At 52.6% G+C, this 17,900-nt stretch overlaps 1 protein-coding gene across 3 annotated transcripts; it reads right to left on the bottom strand.

The window, feature by feature from the left end:
• Nucleotides 1-1,530: 1,530 nt before the first annotated feature.
• Nucleotides 1,531-16,981, bottom strand: TCHP (trichoplein keratin filament binding). 3 transcript variants are annotated; one of them, XM_053928743.2, is made up of 13 exons: nucleotides 16,843-16,981; nucleotides 15,450-15,643; nucleotides 14,467-14,677; nucleotides 13,632-13,688; nucleotides 11,931-11,999; nucleotides 11,186-11,359; nucleotides 10,192-10,304; nucleotides 9,972-10,038; nucleotides 8,863-9,035; nucleotides 8,006-8,087; nucleotides 6,485-6,670; nucleotides 5,779-5,922; nucleotides 1,531-4,821 (listed from the first exon to the last, which is right to left on the bottom strand). In XM_053928743.2, the coding sequence occupies exons 2-13, from the start codon at nucleotides 15,641-15,643 to the stop codon at nucleotides 4,789-4,791; spliced, it is 1,503 nt and encodes a 500-aa protein (XP_053784718.1). In that variant the 5' UTR covers nucleotides 16,843-16,981; the 3' UTR covers nucleotides 1,531-4,788. The 3 variants fall into 3 exon arrangements, with proteins under 3 accessions (XP_053784718.1, XP_045056873.1, XP_045056872.1); XM_045200938.3 differs by having other exon boundaries at nucleotides 16,935-16,952; XM_045200937.3 differs by lacking the exon at nucleotides 16,843-16,981 and adding an exon at nucleotides 16,565-16,798.
• Between the last annotated feature and the right edge of the window lie 919 nt (nucleotides 16,982-17,900).

Here is a 17,900-nt window from a genome sequence, read left to right on the forward strand (position 1 = left end):
GGTGTATTCTTTTCTCTCCCTCAACACCGTGAGATTTCACGAGATTGACCAGTGCACCTCTAGTTAGTACGTTTCCCCTGTTGTGTGGTATTCTTCGGTTGTTTACACTGCAATGTACTTATCTAGTATTTTATTGTTGGGTGTTTTAGTTGTTGGCTTTGACGAAAAAAATGCTATGAAACCGTATTTCTGTGGGGTCTATAGCTCAGTGTGGAGCTATAGCTGGGTTATAGAGCTCGTGCTTCTCCGCACCTGTAACATTGTTTCCAAAGTGCTGGAGCAGCGGACGATGAGGTTTCCCATTGCTCTGCCTCTTCATCAACAGTGGACAGTAAGCCCTTTTAGTATTGCCAATGCCCTGAATGTGCAGTATTATAGTATCTCGTTTTAATTTGCATTTCTGATTAATTATATGGTTGTGTGCTTTTCCATGTGTATTAGCCATTTAGATTTCTTTCCTCTTTTGGGAAGTGGCTGTTTGAGTGTTTAGCTATTTTTCCATTAGGTTCTCTGGGGTTTCTAGAAAATTATTCACGAAAGCTTTAAAAACGGCCTAGTCCTGTGTCCACCACCTGTTACGAACATCCTTTTCCTTTCTGCAGCGTGTCTTTTCCCATCTGAGGTGTCTTTTCAAGATAGGCTTTTTTAATGTAGTCAAATTGATCAGTTTTTCCCCTACAGTGTGTTGTGTCTTAGGAAACCTCCCTATTATGTTTCATTCTGAAATAATCTTAGATTCACATATCCCAGAGGTCCCCTGCGCCCTCACTTACTATTACCCAATGGTGACGTCTCCCGTAACTGAAGTACCACATCAAAGTATCACCGGCACTGACTGCGGCTCAGTCACAGACCTGACGTCACAGAGCTCACGTGCATGCACGCACGTGTGTGTGTGTGGGGGGCTTCTGTGCCATTTGACCCCCCACATGTAGGGACAGCACATGTAGGTTCCTGTCATCACCACAATACAGACCGACCACGTCACCAGACACGTCCCTGGGGCTGTCCCTTTCCAGTCACACCCTGTCCCCTGGCAACCATGACCGTTCTCCATCTCCGTGATTTTGTCCTTTCCGGAATGTTATGTAAATGGGATCACACAACATGTGACCTTTTGCAATATGCTTTTTTCAGTAATTCCCATCCACCTGGTTCAGACACCGAGGTCTGTGAGAGGGGCCCAGACACCATCGTGGGACTGTGCCCGACCGGAAGACTCCACACCTGTACTCGGGGACGCGTCCTTAATGTTGCCTGTCAGAGGGTGGGAAGTAACTGTTTGCCTTTTTATTTTTTAAATAATATCCTCCCCTCTTTTCAAAGGTTATGTTCTCTGTGTAAAATACAGAGAAGCACCTAAAATAAAAATAGCCATTATCCCAGCTTTTAGAAATACAAAATATTATTCCCTTAAAAATGGAATTATGAAAATATTGAACTTTTTATTTTTAAGGGAGAAGTGAGGAAGAGAGGGAGAGAAACATTGATGTGAGTGAAAGAGAAACATCGATTGGCTGCCTCTTGTACACACCCCCACCAGGGACCCAGCCCACAACCCAGGCATGTGCCCCGACTGGGAATCAAACTGGCGACCTTGTGCTTTGCGGGATGATGCCTGACCAACTGAGCCACACAGGTTGGGTAAGCTTTTTAATTTAACACAGCATGAACATTTCTCCAGAACTTTAAAACATTTTTTAAGCATTTTATTTTAATGCACTGTATAATATCCCAAATTCAGCCTCCTAGTGTTGGACATCTAGGTTATCAGTTTTCGCTGCTGTAACTAATGCTGGGAGGAACATCCGTGTACCAATCTGTTATTAATATTTCCTGGGCCAGGAGGCAGGTTGGCATTCTCGGCAAGGGCTCCTGGGAGGCCAGGGAACAAGTGCAGGGGGACACCATCGAAGATGGAAAATTTCCATTTCGGGTGTATGTTTGTAAAAGGTCTCTATCACAGGACGGAGAGGAAAGTGAGGTGGATGTGTGACTTCGGACAGCAGTCAGTGGTAGCCAAGAGTGGTGGCGGTGAGAGGGACCAAGTAGCGGGCTCAGAGACTTCAGAGGCCGTGGTGGCAGGACTCAGTGCCCCAGGCTTGTGGCCCCTACGGTGGGCCAGATGGGTGGTGGGCCACTCAGTACTGCAGGGGGGCTGGGGGGCTGTTGCTGCTGCTTGTTTGAAGTTTCAGAGAGACCATTTGCTGGTCTTCCTGTGCTGTTTGAGGCACCTCTGAGACACAGCGGAGATGTCGGAGTGCTAGGGGATATAGGAGTCTGGCCTGGAGACCCAGACCCAGGAGCTCCTGATGGGGACGCCTGGCTCCCATCCCCTGGGAAGGGCCTGTGTGGTGAGGAGAGGCCTGGGCCTCAGGGCCGGTTCTCACTGGGCTGTAACAGGCAAAGGCCGAAGTCACTCTGCCAAAGTGCCCAGCGAGCCCCACTTGTACCCTCAACCCAGAAGGGGTAAGAAATGTATGTGTTAACAGTGAACCAGGGTGTTCAGCTTGGCTCGGGGGTACTGAGTCCGCAGAATGAGGGGCAGTGCCGCTCGGCTATGGGAATCTCTGCCTGGAACGCTTCTACCTAGAAACAGAGGCTGTATGAGGCTTTATGTTTTATAAAACTTCCTACAGACCCAGATCATGAAAAAACATTCATCATACCCATAAAGAAATAGGGAGGCACTGAATATATTTATTGTACAGATGGCCCCTTCAGTCCCACCAGTCATGCCTGGTTCTGTGCCTGCCGACACCGTCTGCTCACTCCTGTCCGGTTCAGTTCCTGTCACTGTCCGTGTTCAGCTCCGTGCCTTCCCCAGGCCTAGCCCTGCACCTCCCAGGGGGAATGCGTGCTGCATGGGCAGAGGAGTAAGTTTGTACTCACGGAACAAAATACGAATCATTTTATTTTAGTACTGGCTTCAGTACCACCTTTTCTAAAGAATTAAACTTTGTCGAAGAATCAGAAGAATATTAATTATTAACTTTACAGTAAATAGAAAAAGGTGCTTAAAAACAATAAATATGCATCTATATAGCCATAGCGTAATCAAAGTATATACGAGATAAGAGGAGTGTGGGCCATACCAGAAATGTAAGATAGTGGAAGCTCTAAATTTAGAAACCTGTTTTAAAAAGAGAACATGTAAATATATGAGGATAGGAAGCAGTGTAACACAGTTTCTGAGGCTAACAGGGAAAATTTCTGGCTGGCTTCAAAAACAAGAAATTATACATTTTTAGGAAACATCTGAGTGCCCATTTACCAGGCATTCTGTCCACATCACCACATCCTGGAGCTCAGACCCTATGATGGCTAATTCCCGGTGGAGAAGAGGCTCCGCTGGAAATGAGAGGGGAGAGAACACCACTTTTCCAAGAAAAGTGAATATAACCTAGAAAAAGTGGCCAGTCACTGAGAGAACCGAGACCTGTAGATGTGGGTTAAGTAAGTGAAAATCTATCATTCTGCACAGCCCACTTCGCAGCCGTCAGTAAGAGCAACAGTAAGAAACCCTGGAAGTGACGCGATCAAACCAGAACTTTATTGCACAAAGAGCCTCCGAAACAGGAACAAAAATGAGCGCACACAATGAGCGTGGTGCTTAGGGGGTCACGTCCAAAGAAACTCGAGACAAGAAAACGGAGAACAGACTAAGGAGGCAGCGTGCGGCCTCGTTTGTTCTCGCAGCACAGTGAAGGGCACCGCAGCCCTAGACTCAGGACTTTAATCACCTGGGACGCTAATTAGCTGTGATTTGCTGAGATATGGAATCCTGGACACAATATAATGAAAACTGAACCTTTAGAGAAGGAATAGGAAAACAGCACAAGTCATCGAACATTACTGCCGCTGCGAGGATGTAGTAGCTATTTATAGAGAGATTGGCCCAGAACCACGTCACACAGATATAACAGTGGGAAGAGAAATTTTCGGCTGCTTTGTGGCTCAGTCTGATCTAGTTTCTTCAGGTTCAATGTCCCTTCCTCTGGGCACATAAATCCCAGAGGCTGTTTGGAACTGAGACCTTGCTAACACACTGGAGGTACAGTGTCACACCAAAAGGTTAGCCATCCAAATGACCCTTTGAGGTCCCCTTTGGAGGCTCAGTAACATACATGTTGGAGTCACTCCTCCCGCCCCCACCCACAGCGCACAATGCTCTGTGGGAATTCTACCACAAGGCTTCCTGGAGGAGGAGAGACGCATCTCACCGCCTGTCTGGAAAGCGTCTGTGGACCACATCGGACTGTCTCGGGTTCAGAGCTCTCTTCTCCAGAAAACCAGATGTGATGCTTTCGGGACCACTGCATTACTAAACCCTGAATCAACTTACACAAAGACCTACGTGTCTGTCCTCAACAGAAGAGTTAAATTTAAATGGCAATTTTAAAAATTAAAAAACTTCCCTTACATCGCTAGCTGGAGGCTTCGCTGGAGGTTGACAATTAAGGGTGAGACGACAGATCACGAAGCCTGTCGTGGAGCACACCAGTGACGCCTGGCATGGACCTCGGAGCTTACGTCTTCAATAAATACATCATGAGACTGTCACAGCCCACGCCTGAACGATCAGGCAGGAGAGGGCCTCCTGCTGGGGGCCGCACATCCACGACACCTGGAAGCCTGGCCAGACCCCCGGTCCCCATGACCGAGGGCCTGAAGAGGCTGAACTGTCTTACAGTGACCCCACACTGGGACAGGATGTGTCCGCCTGTCCGGCGGCTGCATGGCGAAGGCCTCAGCGTGCTGTTCCCTGTGCTCACAGTGCCGCAGGGGTCAGTTCCAAGCGATTCTGGGGTGTCCGTAAGGCTGAGAAAAGAAAGGAAACAGACCAATCAGATCAGCAGTCTCTGGAGCGCTGGGATTAATCCATTTTAAGTAAGAGCTGAAAGCACAGTATAAACGGCTGTTTTCACTGACAGCTGGAAAAGCTTTGACCCTAAGCCACAAAGGAGTCACCTGATGACTTTTTTTTAAAAAGTACCAGCCCTAAGTAACATTTTCACCTGTGCTCTGTGACACCCTAATCCTGAGACACTCACTGGCCCATGGTTGAGCAGGTTTAAAATTCTGTCCCCTACCCATCAAGAGCCCAGCCGGTTAGGACATTAATGCTCCGCAGCCAGCACAGCACCGGCTCTGGTGGTTTCATGGCTTCCGAGTTGTCTGACCACAACAGAGCCGGCCTCTTGGTCTTGCAGCGCTTTAGAGCACCTGGGTGGCCCCATAAAGGAGAGGCAGAGGCGACACGCCTGCTGTGCCCTCAGTCAGCTCCCAGGTCCTTTAGCCATCAGTCCCCTTAGAGCAGGGGGTCACTTAAGTTTCCAGAGGCAGGGAAAGAAGGGGAGAAGGGGAGAGGGTCAGACAGTGGGGAGGGGCTCTGACGTCTGGGTAGTCAGGGCCTAGCACACTGCCTTCACCTCTCACCAGCGGGGGCCAGCGCTCTCCTTACATTGCCGTCCGTCCCCAGACAGGGTCAACAGGCACCTCAACCCTTAGCAGCCAGGACCTCAACCCTTGGACTGCGGTGACAGGAGTGAATGCAAAATCACCACAAGGGCTGTGTGAGGCCCCGCCAAGGCTGGCACAGACCCTGTGTCAAGGTTCCCCACCAGTGGAGCAAAGGAAAACACTAAAGAACAACGAAAGGAAGAATACGAACTGGCAGGGAAGCAGGACTGGGCACAGGCTTGTGAACAGTCCTGAGGGAGCAGGGCCCGCTTGAGTGGCTCAGCGGCGGGGGCCAGTCACCTGCAGGCTCCCTACCTTGGGCCGGAACCCCTGCTTGGCCATCATCTCTGCCTCCTGCTGCAGCAGGGCATTGCTGAGCTGCTCTGCCTGCCTCACTGCCTCCTCTTCCTCCTCCTCCTGTTGGTCCGCTTCCCATGCCTGCAGTTGGCGCTCTGCAACCTGGGCACAAACAGTGAGTCAGCCCGAGACAAGGCCCACAGGCAGAGCGCTGCCTCTGATCAGGACAGAAAGCCCGAGGGTCTGCCCTGGCTGGAGCGTCAGAGGAGAGCAACAGTGATGGAAAGTGCTGATAAGTGGGAAGGGCATCTATGGCATTGGAGAGGTTATGTGTGTGGTAACACATGCCTTGTAAACAGCTCTGGATGTGGCCCCAGGTTTGGAAGGTTATTTTGTGTTACTTAGTAGGTACTGAATTGAAGAAATAGACAAGTGTCGCCCAGTGAACGAAATGCCTTCTGATGGTGGGCAGTTATGCCAGCCTTGCTCCCAAATGAGGGGAGACCTGGCGTGGAGCCTGAACTACAATGGCCAGGGGCAGGGTTTTGCTGGAAATAAAATGCGTGCACGGAGTTCTCAAACGTGGGCTTCTCAGACAAGGTAGCTGGCGCCAGGCAGTGGAGATAAGTCAAGGGCCCTGGACCCTGTGCCACGACGGGGCAGGAGCCAGGCAGGGCCCACTGCCGCAGCCCTCACCCCATGCCGCCCCTGGGACTGTCCCCACCTGGGCTTCCAGCTCCTGTTTCCTGGCTGATTTCAGTTCTTTGCTCTCCTCTTTCTCACGACGAGCTGACTCTCTTGCCTCCTCGAGGTTTTGAATAAGTTGCTCCCTGTGTCTTAGGGATTCTTCTTGCTCCCGTCGGTTCTGCTCAATCTTTTCTTGTATTTGTTGTTGTCTCCCCGTCAGGACCTGGCCTCGGCACAAAGCAGAAGGGAAGGTTTTAGTGTGACTCCAACAGATCCCTGTTCTACACGCCGCGGCCGCGCTTGTACCAAGCCCCAGCCTACTCTCAGCCTGAGGCCCAAACACGCCAGACGTAGACAAGTCCGGACTACAGCATCCGTCCAAACAGTGTCACCCACAGGTCCCTCCCACCCCTGTCATGCACAGAGTGTCCACAGACTGTGTGTTCTGGAGACACAGCTGAGCACCAAGGAGCTCAAAGGAGGCGGGCACAGAACAACCACGCAAGCACGTGACTCTCACTCCCTGTCACTGGTTCCAGAGCAAAGAAACAAGCCACAAACCACACAGATGGCCAGGGGTGGGTCTGGGTCACCCCTCCAACCTTTTGGATTTAAGAAGCCTGCTGTGTGTTGAGACCTGGCTCCAGAGCAGGATGACGGCCTACCACCGGCCCAGACCCTGGACAGGAGTTGGGAACCAGAAACAGCCAGAAGCCACCGCGACACCCAACTAGGTCTCTGGGGGGACATGTGAAGTGGTGACAACTGAGAGGTGGGGAAAATCAAAGGATGCTGGAGGATATCTGGTACTCACAAAGGCGCAAGCACACCGACTAGGGCCCGATTTCCCACGGGTTCCAGATGTCGTGTACCGACATGCACAAAACATAATTTCCATTTTAAACCCCTTTAGGCTAACTTTCAATACATGGACAATGAAGACCTTTTTTCCCAAGAGATTTCCTTTTAGTTGGTGTGTGTCTCGTACACGTTACTTAAATACGGCAGACAGTATACTTACATTCTTCAGTCCACTTCTGGTGATGGACCCCAAGAAAAAAACCCGAAGTACGGAAAAGCTCCATGCACCAAGGTGTGTTACTGATGCGTTTCTTGTGATGGCTCAAAATTAGGGAAAACGAACAACAACCCCACAACGGGGGAATGGAGAGACAAACTATGGGGCGCCCACGCGAGGATGTGTTACGCAGCCGTCAGAATATTTACACAGACGACGTAAGAGCACGTTAGCATGCTTGAAGTCAGCACAGTATAAGGAGAAATACGCAGGTAAAAATGCTCTGCCTGGGAACAGAAATATGGAAGGGAGCAGTGACGGTGTCTATGTAGATGACAGGGGTCTGGGTGGCTTTTTCTACTGAATATTTTTCTGATAAGCTTCGATTACACTTTTATGATGATATGAAAAGTCCATTTAAAACAACACAAGAGGACTCTGTTCCCAGAACATCTGGCGGGGTCCGTACATGGTCACGAATTCCCTCCCAGTCGCTGGCCTGGGGACCAGCCAGCCCACATCCATCACGGCGGTGATTACCTCGGTCATCAGCCTGTCTCGCGCATTCCTCTCTCGCTCCCACTCTGCCTCTCTCTTCTCCCACATTTCCTTGGCTTCCTCCCTGGTGGACACAAAACAATGACAGCAAGCTCCCCCCCTTCCCCCCCACCGACGGCAGGAGGGAACTAGAGGACCACCAGGGCTCCGCAGCATCAGGCAGCACCCACCTGTGGGCCGGCCTTCAAAGAAATTCACCCATGCGAACTTTAAACAGGTGAAGGGCAAGTGCATGGAGAGTGTTCCTACAGTAAGTTCCTGAAGTGCCCTAATACTCGGTCTCTATAAAAAGTGCTTGTGATGACCTGCAGCCAGGCCATTATACACTCTGCTGCGGGGGGCTGGGAGTGGTGCGCACCGCAAGAGTCTGAGCTCTGCGGCCACACTCCTGGGGCCGCTGCCAGCTCGTCCTGTGCCTGGTGCAAATGAGTGACCCGACTACCCCCTACTTGGCTAGAGTATCTGACACACCATAAGTGCTGAATGGATGTCACCTGTTACTTACTTCAATATACTAGCTTAATTTTGGGGGGTCCAGACCCATTTATACAGACCTAAGAAGTATGCAACATTTCCATAATTTACAATTTCCTTTCAGATATCTAAGGTTTTAGACAAACAGATCCTTTCTCTAAACCTTAATGGTTTCCATCTTAAATAGCCTAAAGGAAACACCCCCATAAGCCAGGTCCTAACAAAGATGTGCTCCTTGTGAACAGTGGACAGCTTTCCAAGGATGGGTGTTTCAAAACCAGAGCACCCTCCCAGAGCCCCGCAGGGGTCCCCGGCACCACAGCAGAGACCAGGAGTGTGCAGCCCAGACAGCTGCCGCCTCTCACCTCAACAACATCTGCAGCTCTGCCTCCCGCTCCTTCTCCAGCTGCAGCTGCTCCTCGAGGACCTGCTTCATCCACTCCACGTCGGCCAGGGCCTGCTCCCGCCGGGCCAAGTGCTCCCGCTGGTTCTCCTCCTCCTTCTCCAGGAGCGCCTGCAGGATGCGCTTGTCTGCCTCCTAGAGGAAGGAGGGGGAAGCACCGTGGGCACCCTTGGGCAGCCACGGCCTCCTCGCCTGCCAGCCCCAACCCTTCTCTGGACCCAGCACTGCTGCCAGTGCTCTCCAAGGAGAGGCGGGAAGATGTTGGGATGGGTTAAAACGACACCGCAGAGGCCTGGGAGCTGTTTTCTGCCTAAAGGAGACCCCTCTGCCACCGCATGCACATCCCTGCGCTCAGACACACCTGGTGGCAGAGCTTGTCAGAACACCATCTGACAGCAATTGCACTTCGAGAAACATAGACTAGAGACACAAGTGCAGAGACAGACACACAAATGCTCACTGCAGCCGCTCTGTAGGAGGGCAAACCTGAAACCAGCCACACCCCACACCCCCGGCGGTAGGGAAGTGGCTATTCTGCACACCTATGCCGTGGGGCGCTGTAGAAGACAGGGAACTCTGGAGGCCTTGAGATGGGAAAGCCGTCCTTGGGAAAAGCCGCATGGCACTGCCACCTGAGGACGCCTGATACCAGCAGGCAGGGATGGGAGGAACCGGGTTTGCTCGCTCACACCCTCGTCCCTCTCAGGGAGGGAGCCCACCTAAGTAAGTACCTGACGGGAATACTGAGCAGCTGGTGAAACCGAACAAGCTCGGTCTAAGGAGCCTGACCACAAAGCGTGAGAGGTATTGTTAGGTAAATATGCTGAGGATTGCAACTTCAAGTACATTTTTTAAAAACCACTGCTTTCTAGATGTGCACGTGTGCAAATGTATCTAGAAGGGTGCGTGCTAAAAGAGACGCCCCGGGGGAGGGTGGAGATTGCAGGGGCTGGTCCGGGCAATCTCACTTTGCGTTTACTTCTTACCAGGGGAACTCATTCGTCACTGAGCAATGGAAAACGTGCTTTTCGAAAGAGGGTGGGAGGAACGCCAGGCTCTCTTCAGACTTACCAGCTCCTCTTGGATCTGCTGTGCACGTCTGTTGAGCTGCACGTTATACTGATGTCTCAAAAAGCGTCTAAAAACGAACAAAACATAGGCTGCCTTCAGTGTCCTGTAAAGACTTAAACGGAGGTTAGACAGCTACTTATCACAGGCTGTGCCCTCTGGCTTCAGGGGCACCAATGCAAGTGTGAGAAAGCAAGGGGCCTGGGGAGACTGCCCCACACACCCCAGCTCTGCCTTCCGCCGGAGGGCTGCCATCTGCTTCCTCTCTTCCTCCAGCCTCTCCAGCTCCCACCGCTGCTTCAACAGATTCTCCTGTTCCTTCTTCAGTTTGGTGGCCTGTGGTTACAAGGACAGTAACCCCCATTGAGTTCGTGAGAATCAGAGCTTCCTTCGTTTCTCAGTTCCACTGTCAGCAGACCTCTGCAACAAGACCTGGCCTGGCCACCTGGTGGCCACAACCCTCACCCCCTCCATTGATGGGGCCCTGAGACCCGGGTCCCAGCCTAACTCACTCACTCGTTCCAACTCAGACGAGCCATTTCTTGCAAGAGCCTTTCCCCACCCTGCCGACAAGGCTACATTCCACGCTGTGCTTCCCCAGGACCCTGTACTGTCCCGGCCTGCCTGTGACTCACCATCTGCCTCCTCCACCCGACCTGCTTTCGCCATGAGGGCCAGGTCCATGGGCCTTGCTCACGCCTGTATCTCTAGCACCCAGCCCGGCGCTTAGCACCCAGAGTAAGTAGTGGGCACTAAGACCGAGCTCCTGAGTCACTTAGGGCTGGGGAAGGAGGTGCTTCCCTCAGTGAACTGGAAGAACTGTAGGTATTCTCAAAATAGCCTCCTGGACCAAAGACCCTCACGGTTTGTGCCATGAGACCCAAAACTCGCCGGCCAGAGACAGCTGTGTTAGGACATCTAAGTCAAGTCTGCTCTGCATGTGGGAGACTCCCAGTGCTAAGAAGGCCCTCACACAGCAGGCCTCGAAACACACCTGAGAGAACAGGTATTACCTCCATGTCGCGAACCTTCTAGAACCTGGGCATATGACACAACCCAGAAGTGTGGAAAAACCAGTGGTGGCAATACATGTCAGAAGGGAGAACCCAGCATTGCTGTATTTCTTAGTCATCTCCCCAGTACGGTCTCTTTAGAACCACAAGCAGCCCAGAGGAGGCCATGCGGCGTGGGCATGTGTGGCCATGGTGCGCTCTCACCTCCATTTCCTTCACCTTCAGCTCCTCCATCTGCTGGCGCAGCGCCTCGGCCTGGAGCTTCTCCTCCAACTGCCTCCGCTCCTCCTCTGCTCTCATCCGTTCCAGCGCTTCCCTTCGGGCCGTCTCATACTCATTTTCATACCGTGTGTTCTCCTCCTTCTCCGAGGCTTCTTGCTACATGGGGCCAAATGAACCCAGATCAGCACGTATAACACACAGCCAGCAAAGACCGGCTCCTGTGGCACTGAGCGGGCCGCAGGCCTGGCTCCTCCTTCCAGTGCATCTGCCCCTGGGTGGGCCGCCTCTCAGTGGGTCCCTGTGGGAGCTGTGGGAGCAACTCCTGCTCCCCTGAGACGGAGCTGGGGAAGCACGCAGCACACGGCCTGGCAGTGAGGAAGGGCTCCCCAAAATACCTTCCAAAAGGAACCCAGAAGCAAAGCAACAGGTTCATGGAGGTGTGCAAGCCGAGGCTGGAAGCTTATGACACACTTTTTATCGAGAGAGACTGCCAGCAACCAACACGCCCTTTGAGATGCACACTCCCCCACCAGGAGCCGCCTGCCACCGGACAGCGACCACACAGGGCTCTAGTGTGTGCAGGGGTAACAACCATTCAGTGTGAACACGCGTGGGAGCTGTTCCAAGACCACAGTCACGAACACTGGAAACGAGAACCAAATTCAGAGCCGTGGAGACGGGCCCCCACTGCAGCACAGGGAGCTACTGCCAGGGCGATATACCACACCTGCTTTTTTTCTTCTCTCTGCAGTTCCCAAGAGTCTGTCACGTGCTTCCTGTGCAGGTCCGATTCAATCTGAGGGTGAGAAGGGCAGGGAATTAATTTCTGCATTGGTTCATCTAACAGATGTTCACACACTGAACTGTGACCGTGACTTCCTCACGTGTGGACCCAGAGTGGCCCAGTGTCTGGTAAGGGAGCACACGATGACCCCAACGCCAGTCAGCCAGAAAACCGAAGGACCAGCGTTCGAAACCAATCTCAAGAGTTGGAACAAGAGTTGGAACAAATTAACAGAAATTGTCCCCCCAGCCCCTTGGAGTTTAGCAGGAATGGTCAGCAGATGCTTAAATGGAGACAGCATCTCAAAGGCCGCCCTGGTTGGTCTATGGCAGTTTGGGCCTCAGGGAGCAGCAGCTGGTGGGGGCAGGCGCGGCCTCCGCCAGCTCCCAGCACTTCTGCAAAGCAGCGGCTGTGAGAGCGTGTAGCCTGCTCTAGCAATGCACCAAGCTTGGGGGATCCTTTGGATCAGAAAAGTGAATTGCAGTACTGTCCCCAAAAGCTTTTATTTGGGAAATTGTAAAAATTTAAATTTTCTTTCTCGACTTACAAATACGGACGTTTGCAACCAATTTAACGTTCTGAATAAGCTTTTCTGAGTAAAAGCCCTTGGGGGACCCACTGAGCTGACAAACAGCCAGGGAGAGGCGTCTCCCCATAGTTAGTGCTAACTGCCGGTGCTCGGAAGCACTGAGATGCTCCGTGACTAGGTGACGGGCAGTTTCTACACGTAATTACACATACGGAAATCAACACTGCCAAACGTACGCACAAACTGTTGGCTGAGATCGGTGATGGGATTACTGCCCTCTAGCCCAATCCCCCTTCTCCCGACCCTAGATGTGTCCTCTCTCTCCTACCACCCCCAGTTTAGGACTTCACCATTACTCCCCTAGGCTGCTGGAGCAGCCCCCAACTGGCACCACCTCTTCCCACCTCCCCTCAACACTGTTGCTGGAGCAGCTGCTCCCCAAAATGCAGCTGGGATCCCATTGCACCCCTGCTTAAAGTCATCCAGGCGCTCCCTGATCTTCCAGGGAAAACACACAAGGCTGCCCAAGGTCTGGCCCCATCTGCCTCACCAGCCTCTGTTCTTGGGGCTCTCCCTCCCCGATTTCCCAGCCCTGTCCCCTACTTGTAGCTCCTGGACTCGCTCTGCTCTTGTGACTCAGGCCTCATTCTCGCACAGTTGTCTCCGTCTGGGATGTCCTCTCCTCATCTCTACACCATCAAGTTAACACCCACATCCTCCTAACCTCCTCCACCCCAGCGACTCCTCTGGGACGCTGCCTGCCCTCCGACTGAGCGGGGGCACTGTGCTGAGGCCCGCCTTCGCAGCTCTGCCCAGCACCCCGCATCCCACACTGTAACGAGCTGCCCACTGTTTCCCCCATCGGACCGGGAGCTCCCTAGGAATGGGGCTGCCCCTGTAATCTGCATGGTCCCCCAGGTGGACATCACAGCAGACGTTCAATAGATGGTGGCTAAACAGCAAAATGAACCAGATGTCCTGTGCGGTGCTCTTTTCAGGTGGCTGGAGTGTTCCCTCCTGTCTCAACCCAGCACCAGATGCGAGTTTAAAACAAGCCATGAAACGTGATTTCATCTACTTAGGTAAGTCAACGGAGGGGTCTCCCTGGTTTTCACCTCTCGCAGTTTGGGGTTGTTCTTTTTCCAGTGTTCATACAAAAGCTGTTCAGCAATCTGTCAAGAAAACACAAAGAGGGAAGCCTGATGTCGCTTTTCAAACCCATTCGTACCTCAGAGAACCCACGGTGGAAGTCAGCTCAGACTGAGAGCTCCTCTGCTGGCACGCTGGCACCACGCCTGCCCTGCAAACCTCCCCGCCTTGCGCCCATGGCTCCGGGAGCCAGACCTCTGAGTGGACCCAGGTGGCACTGACCAATGAATCTGTGACGAAAGGGTGCCAAAATCGATGGGTCATAGGTGTGACAGATCTGCTTAAAAATATACAGCAGGCTTAAAACCCAGACTGGGGCTCCCTGTTCCACACAACCACTTTAGAAGATAAAACACACCAGTCCCAGGGCTTGCAGGATCACAGAACTGGAATAGAGAAGAAGGACTTGGATGTAATGATTTAAAGGGCCAAGGAGAACAAAGAAAACTCATCCAAACACACAAATGAAGAGCAACTTGGGCCCTGGCTGAGCAGATCAGCTGGTTAGAGCATCATCCTGAGATACGCAAGGTTGCGGGTTTGATCCCCCCTCAGGGAACATACAAGAATCAACCGATGAATGCATAAATAAGTGGAACAACAAATAGATGTTTCTCTCCCCCTTCATCTCTCTTTAAAAATGAATAAATTAAAACAATTTTTAAAAGCCCCTAAGAGTAAGCACTTTCCCCGGCTGGCTCTGGAGTTAGCTGCCAGCTCATCAGACCAGTGCACCCAGGGGTGACCCACGTGTGCACCACTGACTGGCCTGGGAGGCCCTGAAGGGCAACAAGAATGTACCAGTTTCCGCTGCTCTTCCCGGGCTGACTTGAGATTCCTGTGCTGCTCCCGAATTTTTTTCTCCCGCAAGTTCATGCTCAGCCTCAGCTCCTCCAGTTCCCTGGCTAGCAGGTCCTGCTCCTCCAGCAGAAGCTGCTGGAGTCTCTCCCGTCTGGCCTCCAGTTGCTTCCTCTTCTCCTCCTTCATCTTCTCTCGCTGATAGGCATGCATGCTGGGCAAGAAGGGGCCCCGCACAAATCAGTCATGTTACAGCCACATGGGCCACTCTGCCACGTGGGTACAGAGGCTGCGACGTGGACAACCTGACAGCGTGGGAAAGGGGTCGGTCCTCCAGCCAAATGTAACAGAGCAGGTCACTGGACACTATGCCTAACAGAGTCTTATTTTTGCTATAAGAAAACTTATAGTGTGTTTATATGTGCATCTGATAACAACACTAGCGAATATTATTTGAGCAGTGACCATGTACCAGGTAAAACCATAGACGGTCCATCACGTAAACCCTACAAAGCAGGTTCTGTTCCAGCCGATTTCACTGATGGGGACACTGAGGCTCGTTCAAGCAGCAAGCGACACAGTGGGGATTTCTATCTAGGTCTGACTCCAAAGCCTCTGCTTTTAGCTTCCGCATTTTTACATGTCTCTAAAAGTGTGTGTGTGTGTGTGTGTGTGTATTTATACACACACACAAATGGGGGGAAGGATGGGAGGGTATACAGTCAGGTTGGGGGTGTGGGGTTACCAGGGAACTTCCAGATTCCACATGCATTTCTTATCATTTTATTTTTTTCAGCGCAGATGCATTACTTCACTGATGACCTTTTTTTCAGTTTCCAGTTGGAAAGACCTCACCTGGCAGGCAATCACACCGTCCAGCAACACCCTCGAGAAAAAATGCTCTCAAGCCACATTTTCCCAGGTCCTTACAGCTGACCAGTAAGCGGCCACCCACCTCCAGCCAATCGTGGTCACCGCACAGTTACCTCCGCTGGTAGGACCTCATGGAGCTCCATTCCGCCTGTTTGGAGCTGCACATGTTCGACATCCTGAAGTAGCGGCTGTTCTCATCCCACTGCTGCCGGAGCCGGGCCTCCTGCTCCCTGTGTCGCTGCCGCGCTGCCTGCTGATCCACGAGCCTCCGGCTACACCAGTAGGAAGGCAGTGTGGGGAGTGCCATCTAAGAGCAGCAGTGGTAGGAAAATGAACTTGCTGCCACCCCGGACCCCTGTCAAGCTTGGCCTCCCGCTTCAGCAGCGCACTGGAGTTGCTCGGGAGAGCCTGGCCCCACTCCAGACCAACTACATCCAAAAGGCTCAGTGTAGGCCCCAGGTGTCAGCATTCTTTAAATGATTTGCCCTCGGGGCTGCAAATTGTGGATTTAAACAAGCGTGAACTGCCCCCCCGCCATGGTACAGCCATCACTGAGGGCCCTGTGGACAGAGGCAGGGAACTGGTCCTAGCAATGCTGGGCCAGGCACACTGGGGACTTTCATGCTCTGCATAAAGTAACATAATTTAAGGATCACGCCTGTGTGCCCAGCTCTTGGTATGTATGGCCTTTCTCATTACTATCACCCCATTATTTGGCAGGGGAGGAAACTTAAGTTCACAGAGATAAAGTGACTTGCCCAAGATCATAAGCCAAGGAGGAGGAAATAAAAGAGCTCGGACCCCAATTCCTGTCCGTCTGAGACCAGGACCCAGGCTCTGGACTTCAAGAGGCTGCCTGCGGGGACCAACATGCCCTGGCTTTGTCCGTCCAGGGAGGGCCTGGCCCAGGCGAGAGAGGGTCACGGGGCAGTCTGGGGACCCAAATGGAGACTTGAAAGCAGAGAGCAGTCTCACTGGGGTACCCTCTCCCCTGACCCAAAAGCCGTCCCCGTGTGCAGGTCTAAAAGCGCTTGGCTATGACACTGCTTAAGGAACGTGTGTGGAGTAAGCAAAAGGCCTGAGCGCCCGGCCAGCCTCAAATTCAGTCCTCCAGACCCGGGGGGAATAATCTGCATCTACGGGCCAGGTCTAGCCCGCGGCTGCCTGGTTATAACCTCCGTTTTGAGACTTGGCAGGTTTGACCTGCTCTCTTCCTGCCAGTGGATACATCTTCCCGCCAGGCGTCAAGAAACTTAGGCTTCCGGTTCTGGATCGGCCACTAACAAGCCCGGCGGCTCCCTGAACCAGTCGCACCCGTCTCTCGACCTCAACATACACAGACGACAAAAGGGTCACAGAAGGAAGTGTCGGCCCCAGAGCGCGGCGGGAGCAGAGCGAGCGTCCCGGACGCCCGCCGTGGTGCCCGCCGGCGCAGGGCCACTGCGGCGGCATCCGCGGGCCGCGACCCCCAGGCCGGCTCCCGGCCGAGCCCACGCTCCAACTCACGTTGCTCTGCGCCCCGGAGTTTCCGAAGAGTCCCCCGGCCCAAGCTCCCGCTCGCCCCAACTACATCCGCTAATCCCAAAGGCGGCCGTTACCCAGCTTGTTGCCCCGGCGACAGGCCAGCAACGGGGCGCCGCGAGGGCCAAGCGGCCCGCAGCGCGATAAGGGCCGCGCGGAGAGAGGAGGCTGTGTTTTCTTCCTCGGGCGCCGCCTCGTGGTGGGCGGGAGGTCCACCGCAAACTCGCTGGTCCTGCAAACAGAGGAGGGGAAAGAATCCCTTCCGTATGCTAAAGTCGTGATGGTGGTTACCTGCGGGGGATAAAGGTGAAGATGGGGGAAATCAATGGGATAAATAGCAGAGAAGAATGTAAGGCAGTGGTTCTCAAACCTGACTGCACATGAAAATCACCTGGGGAGGTTCGAAAAACCCAGATGCCTTAAAAAAAAAAATCCAAATGCCCAGACCAAACTCCAGGCAAATCCCATGAGGTTCTCTGAGAGGATCAGTGGTTGCCTAAACTGGTTGCCAGGTGCGTTCAGTGTGCAACCAGCTGGGAGAACCCCTGGCGTAAGTAGGTGTAGGTTTTGCTGGTAACTTTCGACCGCCTTAGATTGGTTCAAGGCTGTGCGTTCTATTAGTATATTTTATGACACACGTGTGCTATATGTCTTATTTCATGTACCGATCATTCCATTTACAAGATATTAAAAATTATCCGCAAATTCACACTCTTTTCTTTCATTTTCCCATTCCCTTCATTTTTGCTTCCCTTTATTCCTCCGTTCCTTCGCTCGTTTCTCTGTTTTTCCTGGAGGCAGTATAGTATCCTGTTGAACATCGTGGCCTGTACTCCAACCTCCACCCCGCTAGTTGTGGGGACTTGGGGGAGGTCACTTCATCTCCCAGCGTCCTCATCTGTGAAATAAGAATGTTACGATAACTGAAAGGAGGCCATCAGATAGGGCGGCTCCAATGCCCCAGTAGCCTATGCAAGCAAACTAACACCTAGGTCAGAATCAACGCTCTAGAATCCGGGAAAATTAAACTTAAAACAACCAAT

Source organism: Desmodus rotundus, chromosome 7 (genome assembly GCF_022682495.2).
Source record: "Desmodus rotundus isolate HL8 chromosome 7, HLdesRot8A.1, whole genome shotgun sequence".
NCBI classification, from domain to species: Eukaryota; Metazoa; Chordata; class Mammalia; order Chiroptera; family Phyllostomidae; genus Desmodus; species Desmodus rotundus.